The 15,460-nt window shown below is 35.7% G+C and overlaps 1 protein-coding gene and 1 pseudogene across 2 annotated transcripts in view; both read left to right on the top strand.

Annotated features, from left to right (window-relative positions):
- FAM171B (family with sequence similarity 171 member B) overlaps positions 1-9,190 on the top strand; it is an 84,616-nt gene extending 75,426 nt beyond the window's left edge. For both annotated transcript variants that reach the window (XM_043995043.1, XM_043995042.1), the window contains exons 7-8: positions 3,863-3,986; positions 4,296-9,190. In XM_043995043.1, coding sequence (XP_043850978.1) covers positions 3,863-3,986; positions 4,296-5,649 — 1,478 coding nt within the window. In that variant the 3' untranslated portion in view covers positions 5,650-9,190. The remainder of the gene's footprint in view (positions 1-3,862; positions 3,987-4,295) is intronic.
- Positions 9,191-13,466: 4,276 nt separating this feature from the next.
- Positions 13,467-14,815, top strand: LOC122750545 (annotated as a pseudogene).
- The last annotated feature ends 645 nt before the right edge of the window (positions 14,816-15,460 follow it).

Below are 15,460 nucleotides of genomic sequence, written 5' to 3'. Positions count from 1 at the left end.
CCACCAAACAATTATTTTATAATCTGTTATATAAAAGGCTTTCCCTGGGCCTTCTATAAAATTGTTGTTTTTTTAAAAAATTATGTTTTATTTTTACTCTTACTATATATTACATTGTTTCCAATAAAAAGGATTATGATGATTTAAAACATGTGAGACATAGTTTCTGAGCAATTTAATCATTTTATTAATATGCTGGCAGATTATTATTAATAAAAGAATGATCAACGGTCCTCTCAGACCAAGGACCCCTAATGGTGGTGGGGGGCATAGTTTATATACCCTTCTAAGTGTAGGAGGTCCATCGCGTGGTAATCAAATTTAATTAGTTAACGGCAATCAAATCTAATTGGTTGACATGATTGGAGGTGTGTTATATTAAAATGAAGTCTGGGATCCATGACTTAAAGCACTCAAATCTTGTTTTTAAAAAAAAAACACCCAAAAACATCAGAGAAAGAATGCAGACTCCAGACAAGATGATGGGGGCACAATAGTTTCCACCTATGTGTGGCTTGGTGTAGGCTAAATCTCATAAGTAAAGTCTTTTAGTCATGTGAATAAATGGAGCTGTCTCTATCCAAGATTCTTTGACCCAGATGAATCTTACTCTCTAGGAGAACTTGACCTTGGAACGGGGGGGGGGGGAGGCTAGAAAGGACTAAGAAAGAAGGGGAGAACACTGCCCCCACCCCAAGATATTGGTTCTAATTATTTCTCACAGGATAGAGAAGAAAAAACACTAAGACAAAAGATTTAGCTCATTACAACTAAGACATGATCTCTACTAAAAAAAATCCCATTGTTTTGTGAAGCCAAGAGTTATCAGCTCAATTATTGAGATTTATCCATTAACCTAATATGATCAAAAGGGAATATTCTTTCTTTTCATCATTTGAAGCCAGAATTAAAAAAAAAAGCTATTTAATCCAAACCCAGGAGATGGTTCTCTTTGGTATTTATTTATGCAAAACAACGTGAAGTCTTCCCAGCTGTCTGGCCATGCACAAGTCCTGATTTGCCAGTGTAATGAAATATTGATGAAAAGAGCAATTAATATTTTATTTGATATTACTACTAGTCCAGGTCCAAAAGTTTTAATTTTTAATACAAGCACTATGAGGAATACTCAAGGCTTGTAGACAAATATGACACTGAAAACAGATTTAAAATAATTAGTTTAAAGAAGATGAGATTATGAATTATAGAAGATATAGTATTATTCTGACATAGGCAAAAGTTTTATTTTGGTATTTTTTTTAAATGTAGTTTTCACCATTTTTGTCTTTGTGAGATGATTTTGTGGGAGTTTAGGTGTTACAAATAGAAGCAAAAGATTTCCTTTTAATTTGTGTTAACTTGCTTATCATTTGAAAAGTCATTTCTGTTCAGCAATTTAATAAACATTTATCAAATGCCTGCTATGTGCAAATTACTAGTAGTAAGAGGATACTTAACCCATCCCCCAGGGATTGAGACTTGTAAGAGACGTTAGAAATCATGAAGTCCAATTCCTTCATTTTACAGTTTCTGGGACTTAAGAGGCTCAGAGGGGTGACCTGACTTGATAGTATATATACATCTGGTAGGTATCAGAGCCTGAATATAAATGCTTACTCCTAAATTGGTGCTTTCCCACACTATTCTATTCTACTTTCCTTACACTTTCAGCATAATCTAGTAAAAAGAACTTGGAAGAGTAAGGAAAAGCTGTATTTTGGCCTTGGCTCAGCTAATCAGGTATATGATCTTCTGAAAGTTACTGGTTTTCAAGGATTTTTCCTTCTTTGTGAAGTGAGGGGTATAATTAGATGATCTCTAAGGGCTCTTCTAGTTCTAAGAATATAAGTTGTGAGACATTTACTTTTTGTTGTGTTTTGGTTTTGGCAGGGCATTGAGGGTTAAGTGACTTGCCCAGGGTCACACAGCTAGTAAGTGTCAAGTGTCTGAGGCTGGATTTGAACTCAGGTCTTCCTGAATCCAGGGCCGGTACTTTATCTACTGTGCCACCTAGCTGCCCCAGAGGCACTTACTTTTAACACTCAAACCAATAACTGAATTGATAAAAATCAGTCCATTATTGGTATAAGTGCTTATGTGTTCAACATTACTTTGGTTATATTTGGGCTAATAGTTTAAAAGTCAGTTTCCTTAAATGCTGTCGTTTACCAGAGTTAGAATTCTTATTTTCCTGAAGTTGAAAATAAGTGCTAAACATCATAAACTAGGCTAAAAGATGTTTGTTTCAAGGGTGGATGGTCCTTTTTTTTTTTTTTAGGAAAAAATGGAAATAAAGCATTATAGGGCTCATTGAATAAGTATTGAATGAAGAGAAATTTTCTCCTCACTGTGGGGTTTGAGTTGATTGGTATCAACACAAAATGCATTGTCATTTTTTGCTTTCTTCTATTCTTTCTATGTTCATTCCCTACTCTCCTGTTCATCACACAAGCAATTTCCAACCACTGCTTTCCTACCTCAGATTTTGGGCTAGGGCACCTCTTCATTACTTCTTTAAAAGGGCTAGGGATGTTATGAAGGCAGAATAGTTAGCTTTGATGCTATGGATAAAATTTTAAGTCACTACCTCATTTTTCTAATTAAGAATACTAGCAGAGGAGAGACTAAGAGATGGGTGCCATATTTTCCCTGTAGATTTTGCTTATTCATAAATAAATCCACTCTTCTGTAGCACTTGACCTGGATAAGCATTTATAGTACAGAGGAGTTTATGTGTCTTTACCCTGGTTTAGACAAACGTTGGTGACAGCTAGATGGTACAGTGGATAGAGTGCTGGGTCTGGAGTCAGGAAGACCTGAGTTTCAGTTCAGTCTCAGACACTTACTATTTGCAAGTAACCTAGGAAAGTTACTTAACCTCTGTTTGCCTCACTTTCCTCATTTGTAAAATGGGGATAAAATGAGATAATATTTGTAAAGCACTTAGCACGGTACATAATAGTAAATGCTTAATAAATACTTACTGACTGTCCGAGTGGGGAGGTGATTTTGTTGAGCCTCTCAAATTTGGTTAGCACTTGAGGTTTACTTATCTGCTCTGAGTAAACATTCTTGTTTTGTTTTTTTTTGTTTTTTTTTTTTTTGCGGGGCAATGGGGGTTAAGTGACTTGCCCAGGGTCACACAGCTAGTTAAGTGTCAAGTGTCTGAGGCCGGATTTGAACTCAGGTACTCCTGAATCCAGGGCCGGTGCTTTATCCACTGCGCCACCTAGCCGCCCACCTGAGTAAACATTCTTAACCATATCTGAGTACCTAGAGTGACTAGACCATACCTGATTAGATACTTTGAAAAGCAAAGTGATTCATTTCATCTTTGTTTCCTTTCACATGATCACTACATGATTGAGTCATTTATAGCCTTCATTAAAGGTGGTATATATTGGGGCAATGGGTAGATAGAGCATTCCTGCTATGGTCTGATTCAGTGAATGCATATTAAATATAACATTTGTGCAATTCATATACTGACTCGGGTATGTCTGTGCTGTTTTGTTACTCTTTTTCTTTTTCTTTTTAGTGAGGCAATTGGGGTTAAGTGACTTGCTCAGGGTCACACAGCTAGTAAGTGTTAAGTGTCTGAGGCTGGATTTGAACTCAGGTACTCCTGACTCCAGGGCTGGTGCTCTATCCACTGCTCCATCTAGCTGCCCCTTTTTTGTTACTCTTAACAATTGAGCAGAAATGAAGATAGTGAAAGATCAAATAGAAAAGTTAGATGACAAACTTGATATCAAAAGTGTTTAAGGTCTTAGGAAATGGTCTAGTTGAGAAACTGGTGCAAAATGAGTTATTTGTTGTTAAAATCATTTTTGCATGTATATATTTATATTGAATATTTTAGGTTCACTTGTAAGTGAAGTCTCCAAGGATATCACTGCTTACCACACAATATTTCTGACAGCCATATTAGGAGGTACAGTCATCATTCTCATTGGCTTTTTTGCTGTTCTTCTTTGTTATTGCAGGTAAGAATAACATTGATTAATGTGTGTGAGTATAAAGAAACACCCAGAAAAAACATTATTTCGAATAATTCTTTGTAAACTGTTCACTTTGCTTGTTGGTATGTCAGTAAATGTGGACCTTTCACAAAAACAGAAATAGAATTAATGACTATATTAGTTTTTTAATGTATGATTTTCTAATATAAAATGGATATTCTCCAAATTTGTCTAAATGTTTTCTGTAGGCTTTACTTTGAAGATTCTTGTTTAAAGAGCAGATTTTGTACTTGATTATTTCTAAGCAAGTATTTGTATTTTCTTTCAAAATAGGGATAAATGTGGTGGAACACAAAAAAGGGAAAGAAATGCCACTAGACTCGAGGTCCTTAAGAAGGACCAGACCACATCAACAAGTCACATAAACCATATAAGTTCAGTGAAGGGTTCATTAAAAGCTGAGGACAGGTTACAGTTGTACCACTCTAAGAATTCCCCATACAGTCCTCGCAAAAAGGATTCTACAAAGTCAGAACCTGAAGACAGAGTCTCCATGGTGAAAACTCGGGACAGTTTTAAAATCTACAATGAAGAAGTTTCATTTCTGTCAGCCAATCAGAAGAGTCATTCAAGAAACTCAAGCCAGTCATTAGAGCACAATGTTGCATCCAGACAGACAGTGCAACCAAAACACAGTAATAGCAACATCTGTCCATCTACAGGTGATACTCAAGAACAAAACAGATATCTTTCAGTAAACGAAGAAATGTATGGGCTTTCTCATATACCTGAACAACTGATGCATATCTACAGCCAGCCAATTGCCATCCTTCAAACAGCTGACCTTTTTCACTCTCCAGAACAGTTGCATTCTGCTAAGTCAGCTACTTTGCCAAGAAAGGGACAGGTAGTTTATGGCCAACTGATGGAGCCAGTAAACCGAGAAAACTATACCCAGACATTACCCAAAATGCCAATACATGCTCATTTGCAGCCCCCTACCACAAGAGAGGAGAAAATTACACCTGAAGTTCAACAAAGCTTACCGTCCCAAACTTCAGACTGGAGTCGGTATTCTAACAGCTTATTGGAATCAGTCTCTGTTCCAGGAACACTGAATGAAGCTGTTGTAATGACTCCATTTTCATCTGAACTTCAAGGCATTTCAGAGCAGACACTATTAGAGCTGTCCAAAGGAAAGCCCTCACCACACCCCAGAGCCTGGTTTGTTTCTCTGGATGGTAAGCCAATTGCTCAAGTGAGGCATTCCTTTATAGATCTGAAAAAGGGGAGAAGAACCCAAAGTAATGACACCAGTCTGGACTCTGGAGTGGACATGAATGAGCATCACCCCAATAGGAAACTTGAGAGGGAGAAGACTTTCATTAAAAGCATGCATCAACCTAAGATCCTTTATTTAGAAGATTTAGATCTCAGCAGCAGTGAAAGTGGAACCACTGTTTGTTCCCCTGAAGATCCAGCTTTAAGGCACATTCTAGACGGAGGGAGTGGGACAATCATGGAACAGCCTGTGGAAGAGTCACCAAGAAGAAAAAGCACAGCTGAAGATTTGGAGGCCAATATGTCCCCTACTAAAAAAAGAGGCAGAATCCCATTGGCTAAAAAAGATAGTAAAACTAATATCTGGAAAAAGAGAGAGGAAAGGCCACTCATTCCTATAAATTAACCCATTCAGAAGCTTACTCTCCCTTACAGCTCCTGAACTGTCTTAACTCTTGTAAAATGGAATGTGAATTCTGTAAAGAACAGCTGAGGCTGTGCTATTTCTTAGAAACAGGTATAGTTCAAGGTAAGAACTGCAGCTATGACTTCAAAGGAATAACAGGTGTAAAATGTACAATATTAATTTGTTACTCAGAGAAAACCACTGAGGAAAGCTTTGTTGCCAATCTGTTTTACTTTCTAATTGTTTTCCTCTTTTGTTAGTGATGAGTTTGAGGAAGTTCAAATTACAAAATAGCGTCATTGTATTTGTATTGCAGGCATTTTACTGAGGCTGACAAATGTGTGCTCCTAAAGTGATTCTCAAAATGTTGCTCTTGCCTGGAATGACTATCTATCCTTCTGCAGTCATTGCTTTGTTGTGAAATGCCCACAGTCTTATCTCCTTGTTCTCTGCTTATGCTTTGAAATAACTTGCTAGATGTTTTGGACTGATATTATTTTAGAGTATAAAAGTGAAAACAGGATTTTCCTTTAGTGTGATTAACAGCACGTATAGTGTATCACTCTTCAAAATAATCCCACCCCTAATTCACCTAAGTTGGGCCAGTGGTTACTTGATAGAATTTGCTTATAGAGGAAAATGCCCTGTATTCTGATCATTGAAAATAATAATAATAATGATTATTGTTTCTCTTTTTCTCTTGATGAGTGAATGAGGTAAATGTCCAGGAATTTTCTTTTCACCCAACCCAAGCAGTTTCAAATTTTCTTTTAGTATGTTTATTTCATCAATGCTAAAATTAATTTCTGAAAGAATGTATTATTTAAGCTCCTTCAAATTCAGCCATTGTGAGGCTGTCAAGCTATAGTCTCAATCGATGAAAAGCTTTTCATGAACACCAGAAATTTAACTTAAAATTTCATTTAAAAGAAGAAAATAACCTTTTGAAATATCATGGAAAAGCTAATTTTCTCAGAGTGGTTATTGTGTCTTGGCTAGCAGAAAAATGAGGCAGTTTTCCATATAATGTAAAAGTATTTTCAAAATACTAGTCATCTTTTCAAATATTTTAGTTGACATTCATCAAAGATGCTTAGAGAAAAATATGAATTTCATAAAAGTGGAGGAATTTTCTTGATTGTCATCAAATTTTCATCAAAAATGCAAAATATCCTTTTTTAAAAATGAATTTACCATTTTAGAAGTAATATATGCCTTTCATTATTTGAAAGGATTTATCCTTCAGTGTAATATAATAGCTGTTTTATAGCTAGCCCAAGCTATTGTTTAATTCAGTTATCAACCATCATAAAATTAGATGATCTGTATTAAGTACCATAAGCTGAGATCTTTCTTTTTTCATTCTCTGAGAAAATAAAATATCTGGAATGCCCTTTCCTCTAAGACAACAAAATAACTAAATTTCCTTTGTTAACTTCTTGGCTCAAAATCATACCAGTTAATGTTAGAACAAATAGAGAAATGTTACCCAACATTGATTCAATGGCTAAAAAAAAACTTTGGTCAGACTCAAAAGAGGGAGTTAATTTTTTTTAAAGCAATACTAAAGAAACAAATGAAGGATAACAGAAGTCTGATGCCTTTAACTTTAAATTTGAATGGTCTAGACAGTCCAACAAAATAAAAGAGTATGGCTGAATGGATAAGAACCTTTAATAAAACTATAAATTTAAATGAAACAGGTAACATTAGCTCATGTCCCAGAATGATATATTTCCAGATACATCTCCCCTTGTGAAACAACTTTGTGGTAACAATTTTTTTTTATGAATTTACCTGAATGACTTAAAACTCTTGGCAGACATTTGACATCTGTTTTTTATCATAAATATTAATTGTTCCAACAAATTCAAGAGGTACTTGCCTTGGATAATCTTTAAGCTTAATTTTTTGGAGTGGACTAAGATATACAGTTAGTGAATGTTCATCATTTGTCACCCATTTGGAAGATGATTGAAGTGGCTTAAATGGTTATGGTAAGGATAAGGTCAAGGAATTAATACTATGTTGAAGTGCCTTTAATACAGATATATTTTATCAGAGAACATAACAGAATCTTAAAAGTGCACATTTTTTTCTGTTAGCCAAAATATCATCACTCAACTGGAATTTTTTTCTTTCTTTTTTATCTAATTTAAATTTTAAAAAGACAAAATCTAGTGTTTCATGTTGGAACAGTGAATTTTCCATGTAGGTAATATTTAACTCTCTTATATTCCCTGTGCTTATTTTTTCTGATCTAATAAATGTTGACAGATTGTTCACTTTGGAATGAAGTTAAAAATTATGCAGAAAAAATAGCACCCTTTCAATCATTTGAGCAGAATTATTTTTCCTTTTTTCAGCCAAAAAGTCTAATTTCCCAATTTAGCAACAGAATATTGACTCAGCATATCAACATAAAGCTGTCTGGGTGAACTCAGCTCAGGGCCTAAGTTTCTTGAAAGGCTCATACCAGGCAGAATGTCACTCAGATTGTTCATTTATTTTTAAGAGTAATGAGGAGAATTGCCTCAAGGGCTTTTCTTGAAAGACTGTTTTGGAGATGCATTTGCATTTTTTGTTTGTAACCCTGCACATTCTGGTCTGGGTTTGAATATTGGCAATTTATTCTTCTAAAGATCTTGGTGGTTTATTCTTTTAAAAGATCAAAACTTTGTAATTTCTCATTTGAGAGCAATCAAAACTTTCCTGTTAAAAAACAAAACAAAATAATAATAAAAAAAACCAAGCCTGAAGCCATCTATCCTTTCTTACTCCAGATGACAAAAAGCCAGTCCCACATATGATACTTATAACTTTCTTAAATTTTTAAATGGAAAATCTCCAGGGATTTTTGCAAATGTAAAACTAATTAATTTTGGTCACAAATTATTAATGTTTATGGAACCTTTGTATATACTTCGGATATATCTTTAAAAAGTAAACTATCCCTCAATTAACTGATGGATTCATTTAATAAGCACAGTAATATGTATTGTTTTGATACATATTATGATCTTGAGCCTTTATAAAGTATATTTTTTACAAGATTTTTGAAGTTGAATGGGGGATTAGGCCCTTTTGAAATGCATAATAAAGCATGAAGCTCACCAAATTCTCAGAAAAAAACAAAACAGTATCTTTCTTTGGCAGTCATTTCCAAATCATTGTGTGTGATAAAACCCTCTTACAGGCTCATTATTATGTAGATTGGGACATGCCATGGGTCAAATAATGTTCCCTAAATCATAATTTTATCATTTACTAAAAGCCTGATATAACATGGTTTGGTTTACAGTTATCTCTGTTCATCCACACCAGTGTTATAAAAAAGGTTTCACTGTCCTTCCATTTCAGACCTAGTATTGATGTGATGCATCCTACTTTCTAAGTGTTTCTATCTTTTGTATTTTTATCAGAGGTGTCTTTTCACATTTCAGTGTATTTATTATAAATAATATGGTATTGTGAAATGATAACTGAAGATTTGTACAATGTCAAGCAGTTCATTAAAAGACAATAAAATAACATGAAAATATTCTTAATGCATCATTTTCTTTTACATTACCTCATAATAAATGAAGGAAATCTCCCCCTTCTCCAACACAAATATTCACCATATCATCATACTGTGAGAAAATAATTATTAATAATGGATTTCTTGGGGGAACACAGGAACCCAGTCTTAGCTTTCTCTTCACTCCCATTTGAAGGTTTAATTCAGTAACTCTGGCTGGTCTCTTTCAGAGCCAGCCCAAAGGTGCATTAGAGTTAAGTCTCCCTTGTGTGTAGGTCAGTGAAGTAGAGATTAAAACCACACTTATTTGAGTGTGCCTTTGCCCTCAGGGGGTCTGTCTGCCACAAGACGCTGATGTCATCACGGTACAGCTCATTTTAATATGAACCACCCTCAGGTCATGTCAACCAATGGAATGGAATGATTCTAGCCAACTAGCTTTGAGCAGTGTGTAAGAGCTGCCTCTATCAAAGTGGGAAGGGGAATGGACCTCAAGAGGCTTGCTCTGTCTTACACCTGGGACACTCTTAAACTAGCCACACACTGTCCCCTCTCCTACTTGGCAAAATGTGCTGGGTATGTAACTCTTCAGGCCTATAAGGCCTGTGAATAGTGGGGAAGTCAGACAGACACGTGGCTAATACTCTATTAATATAGTATATAGTAGGCTTCCACCAGTCATGAACGACTTAATTATTAATAAATGCTTACTGCTAAAACTGGTGTAATTGCCTTTAATTTATAAGTAGCAATATTTTAGAAATCCCAGCTGGTCCTACAATATTTTAAATGTCACAATACCTAATTTGGAGAACGTGTTACTATCATTTCTGCCCTATCCCTGTTTTCACCATTTCCTAAAAAGTAAATGAAAACTTTGTACTTCTCATTATCCTTTAGTTATTAAATAAATTTGATTTCTCTGCATTTTTTCTTCCTCAAAATTTGTTTTATAACTTGATTTTAGCAATTCCTTTCCTTTTAGACCCCTCTGTAAAGGGGTTTGTCATCTGAAAAGTAGATTCATTCACCAGGAATATATTAGAATTGCAGAATAGTGCGATATTAGATGAAATGTCATTGCTGAAGAGGGTCAAGATGGAAATGATGAAATCTGACTTTCTTTTGTTCTTTGAACTTCTTCAGACTGAAGATCAAACAATTATATTGATCAAGTATGTGCTTACACACACTAGCACAAGAATCATTATAACTATAACTTTCAGTTCAACCAATCACCAAAGTTCTTCTACTTGGTTAAGCTTACATACATCTTTTTTTTTAAATTTTTATAAAAGTATTTTATTATTTTCCACCTACATGCAAGAATAGTTTTCAACACCTGTTTTCATAGGATCTCCAGTTCCAAACCTTTATCCCCCCTCCCCCCCTCCCCAAGATGGAAAGCAATCTGATACAGGTTATATATATATATATATATATATATATATATATATACATATATATATATATATATGTATATGTATGTATACATACACACACACACATAAATATATATATATATATATATATACAACGACACCAAACACATCTCTGCACTAAAGCTTATATACATCTTGGAAGATTGTTTTCACATAGGCAGATCCAACTAATCTGTTCAGCTGAAATTTTTAATTGGAATGGTTCTCCAAGTAGTTGTATCATATATAGACATTCTCTCCATTGACTATCTAGATTACCATGAAATCCTGTATCACAGCCATGAAGTTTGAGCAGCAAATCTAAAATGAGTTGTGAGTTAGTGAAATGGTAACCAGCTTTTCTTTAAAATAAATGGAAACTATGGTAAATAGCATAGCTACTTGAAGTCCCTATTGGGTATTTCCTAATAGGAATGAGTTCTATTCAGACTGAATCTTAAAATGGAAAGTGATCATAAATTCCTCCATGTGGTTCTTTCTGAACCACTGTGTCAGCCATGGCTATGAAAAAGACACTGAAGCAAATGTTCTTAACCTAAAGCCCATGAACTTGTTCTTCTAATATTTTGATGACTATATTTGGATATAATTGTTTTCCCTTGTAATCCTATGGTTTTTTTGGGGGGGGAGGGGCAGGGCAATGGGGGTTAAGTGACTTGCCCAGGGTCACACAGCCAGTAAGTGTCAAGTGTCTGAGGCCGGATTTGAACTCAGGAACTCCTGAATCCAGGGCCGGTGCTTTATCCACTGTGCCACGTAGCCGCCCAATCCTATGTTTTTTATTTTGTGAATTTAAAAGTATGATTTTGAGAAGAGGTCCATAAGAGTCACCTAACCTTTCTTTAAACTTCCTTCCCCAAGGGACAATATATAAGCCAGATACCCTAACATATCTACAATAGAGATCTCCAGAGACCCAAGACTACTGTAGTCATTATGGTCATACTACAAGCATAATCCTGTTTGAATTCTCCTCACTTTTCATTTGATTATTATTTTTGTACTATGTTGGGGAGTAGTTTTATAGTATCATATCGTATCATATCGTATCGTATCGTATCGTATCGTATCGTATAGTAGTTTTATAGTATAAAACCACTCCCCAACACTGTGCAAACTACTAAAACTGTAATTGTTTGCATTATCTTTTAAAAAAATCAGACCTGTGATTTTTTTTGGGGGGGGGTACAGGAAACACCTGATAAGGAAAATCTGCCAATAAAAATTTCCACTTGCTCTACAACTTAAAGTTTTAAGAGAGTTTCCCATGCTTTAGCTATTTTCCTGAGGTAATTCAGCTAGCATGTGTTAGAATCCATGCTTGAACCCAGTTCTTATTAACTCACAGAACAACTCTATCCACTATACCACACTACTTCATAAGTACCTTGGCTACAGGTAGTTCTTAAGTGTACAAAGATACACTTGCACTCTCCTGGTACTGAAGACCCAGCTGTGTCCATCTTGCCACCCTTCCCCTTTCCCTACCCCCTCCACTTTGCTAAAAGAGTGTAACACTGACAAGAAAAAAAGAGGCCTGGTTTGCTTGTGTGCTTCCTTACAGAGTAAAGAATTAGGTAGGCTATTTCATGCAACTCTGCTCTAGTGCCTTGGCCTCTGCTCTGCAGGCCTAGTAACCTTAACAAGGGTGATTCAGCCTTGGGTAGATAGTTCATCCTAGGAGCAGCTAGGTGGCACAGTGGATAGAGCAGCGGCCCTGGATTCAGGAGGACCTGAGTTCAAATCCGGCCTCAGACATTTTACACTTTACTAGCTGTGTGACCCTGGGCAAGTCGCTTAACCCCAATTGCCTCACCAAAAAAAGTTCATCCTATCTAGATTGTTAAGTGATAAGAAATCTGTACCAGAATGCTAATTTAATAATTCACAATGGAAAAATATAACTTTTGAATGAATTACTATTCACACTAACAAATCATTGATTTCTCTGGACAGGAACTAAGATGAAAAGGTTGTTCTGTACATATGACAGTATAGCAAAGGATATGATCTTTAATAATCTTTTCATCCAACCTAGGGAATCCTTCACTAAAAGGGATGGATTTGCCAAATGGAGTAGATATTTGTGTTGTAAGCAGCCACCTACTCCATGGACATGGCTGAAAAAACACCAATCATTTCTCATTCTAACCCTCCTTTTTAGACTCTATTACCACCACCATCTGTTGGTACCTATTACATCATCTTCCATCATTTAAGCAAATTCCCATTACATATTTTATAATATGATTCCTAAGATTTTGGGTTGTTTTACATAGGTTACATTTTAGGATGACTCACATGGTAAGGCAGCTTAATTTTAGGTCTTTATTAAATTTGAATTTATATAAATACATATATTTCTCAGCACATAGTATATAGAGCTGTTTACACACAAGGTACTTAATGAATTAAATTAAACCAATAAAGGCTACAGACAACAAATTCATTTATTTATTCATTTATCTATCTCTCTATTTTGGGTGAGGCAACTGGGGTTAAGTGACTTGTCCAGGGTCACACAGTTAGTAAGTGGCAAGTGTCTGAGGCTGGATTTAAACACAGGTCCTCCTGAATCCAGGGCTGGTACTTTATCTACTGTGCCACCTAGCTGCCCCTTAGACAACTAATTTATATATAGATTCTTAATAACCTCTTTCAAGAAGATTGTTACTTTTCGTGTGTGTATGTGTATGTGTATGTGTGTGTGTGTGTGTGTAATATGCTTTGCAGACTTCAAGGTCTGTATACATGCTAGCTTTTAGTATTAGAGTTATTATTACTCTAGTTTGATGTGTTTATTATCTTGTTACTTGATTTAGGGGTTCGTGTTTCATGCTTATATACTACCTTTTACTATCTACAATTTTTCTTTAACATCCTCAGGTTATATGTAAATATCTTAGATTGATGTTTATTAATCCAAACTACACTGATAAAATATTTCAAATTCTTTGCTGTGGACCAGTCTTCCACTGTCAGGACCATAGTGCACAGGGGGCCTATACCAGGGGTGGGGAGACAAGAAGCTAAGGATAAGGTGGGAGCCATGAAAAGAGGAACAAAGATATACAAAGGAATTAAATCTATATTCATAAAATTCAAAAAGAACCTTTGTAAATTAGGCACAAAAGTCTCAGTCTTCGCTCAACTATGAGCTACTAATACAAAAATATATTTCTTCTTATAATCATTAAAGTATTTGAAAGTACCTTTCTATTTCCATTAAAACAGGGAGGGTATGAGATATATGGCTATATTCAATCACAGAGATAGGGGACCTTAGAAATTTTCTAGTCCTATCAGTTAATTTATAGATGAGAGAACAGACCCAGAAAGAACAAGTACCTCTAGCTTCAAAGCTAAGTCTGTATTATAAAAGAATGTTCTTCAAGTTTGTTGAGGAGCAGGAGGAAGCAGCGAAGCCGGGCCCGGACTCGGACCTGGACCCCGGGGAGGTGGACAGCCTGCTGCGGCAAGGTGATATGCTCAGAGCATTTCATGCAGCTTTATGAAACTCCCCTGTCAATTCGAAGAATCAAGCAGTAAAGGAACGGGCCCAAGGAGTGGTGCTGAAAGTGCTCATGAACTTTAAAAGCAGTGAGATAGAGCAGGCTGTACAGTCCTTACACAGCAATGGCATTGACTTGTTAATGAAGTACATTTATAAAGGATTTGAGAAGCCTGCAGAGAATCGCAGAGTCCTGTTACTTCAGTGGCATGAGAAGGCATTAGCAGTAGGTGGTCTAGGTTCCATAATAAGAGTTCTAACAGCAAGAAAAACTGTTTAAAAAAAGACTTTTAACTTGCACTGAGAAGACCAGAAGAGTTTGGGGGACCCAGAACAAGGAAGAAGGAATAATGGAGATGACACTGACCCATCTTCCCCAAAACTACAATGAATATTTCAGACCATTCATTTGTTGAAAATGCTTTTTATTTTTGAGGTGGGGGGGGGTCCAATGTTCTGCTGCTGCCTTTTCTGAATCCTGCACATGATCGACATTCTCCTTCGCCTGGGAGTAAAAGAATCGCCACCACTGAAACTGGATATTGAAGAGAGGAGGATTCTTTCCGCTGGTGGGTGCTCCTGGGCACTGCTGATGTAGAATGTTGGGATGCCTTTGGCAGGTGTAGAATTTTTGCTGCTTGGAAAGGGAGTGCTTGTTTGGTGTTAGATTTTCAAAGAATCAGAGGGGTTGTACAGAAATAGTCTTCCTAGAGGAGGAAAGCAGACTCTGAGGCTGATTTTTATTGTAAAGTGCCTGCTGGATCAATAAAGCTCTTCTTCACTCATTAAAAAAATAAAAGAATATTCTCAATTTTCTCTTTGGTGATCATAATTTCTAACTGGGTTTTAGAATAGTGTAATGAACATTTCCCAATTTCTAGGCCAGCAAATAGGACACAATGAACATTTCATTGCAAATATTATGGATCCCATTTGTGATTTTTTTGTTTTAATTTGTGATAATCATTTGGGTGACTAGCAAACTCATCAGAATGAATATGTTGAGGTCATAGACTGGTTGAAATCCCTGTAGACTCTATTACAACCTTGTGCCAAGTATAGATTTTCAAAAAAGACAAGGTAATCCCATTCCTAGGAGATCCCAGACTACTCAAAGTTGAACAGCTTTATCATAGGCTGCATTAATCATCATAATTATAGCTTTCAGACTAAGTGCATCAAAACAAGTTTATTCTCATGTGCTACCTTTTCATTTCCAGAAAGTACAATAATTTGTATATTTAAAATAAAAAAAATGAGGATAGGCACTGAAACTATGATTTCTTTAGTATGGAGAATTTATTTCCTCATTTACAGGTTGACATTTTTGCAACTTAT

The sequence above is a fragment of the Dromiciops gliroides genome, chromosome 3, assembly GCF_019393635.1.
Source record: "Dromiciops gliroides isolate mDroGli1 chromosome 3, mDroGli1.pri, whole genome shotgun sequence".
NCBI lineage: Eukaryota > Metazoa > Chordata > Mammalia > Microbiotheria > Microbiotheriidae > Dromiciops > Dromiciops gliroides.
This window is presented reverse-complemented; position numbering and strand designations above follow the sequence as displayed.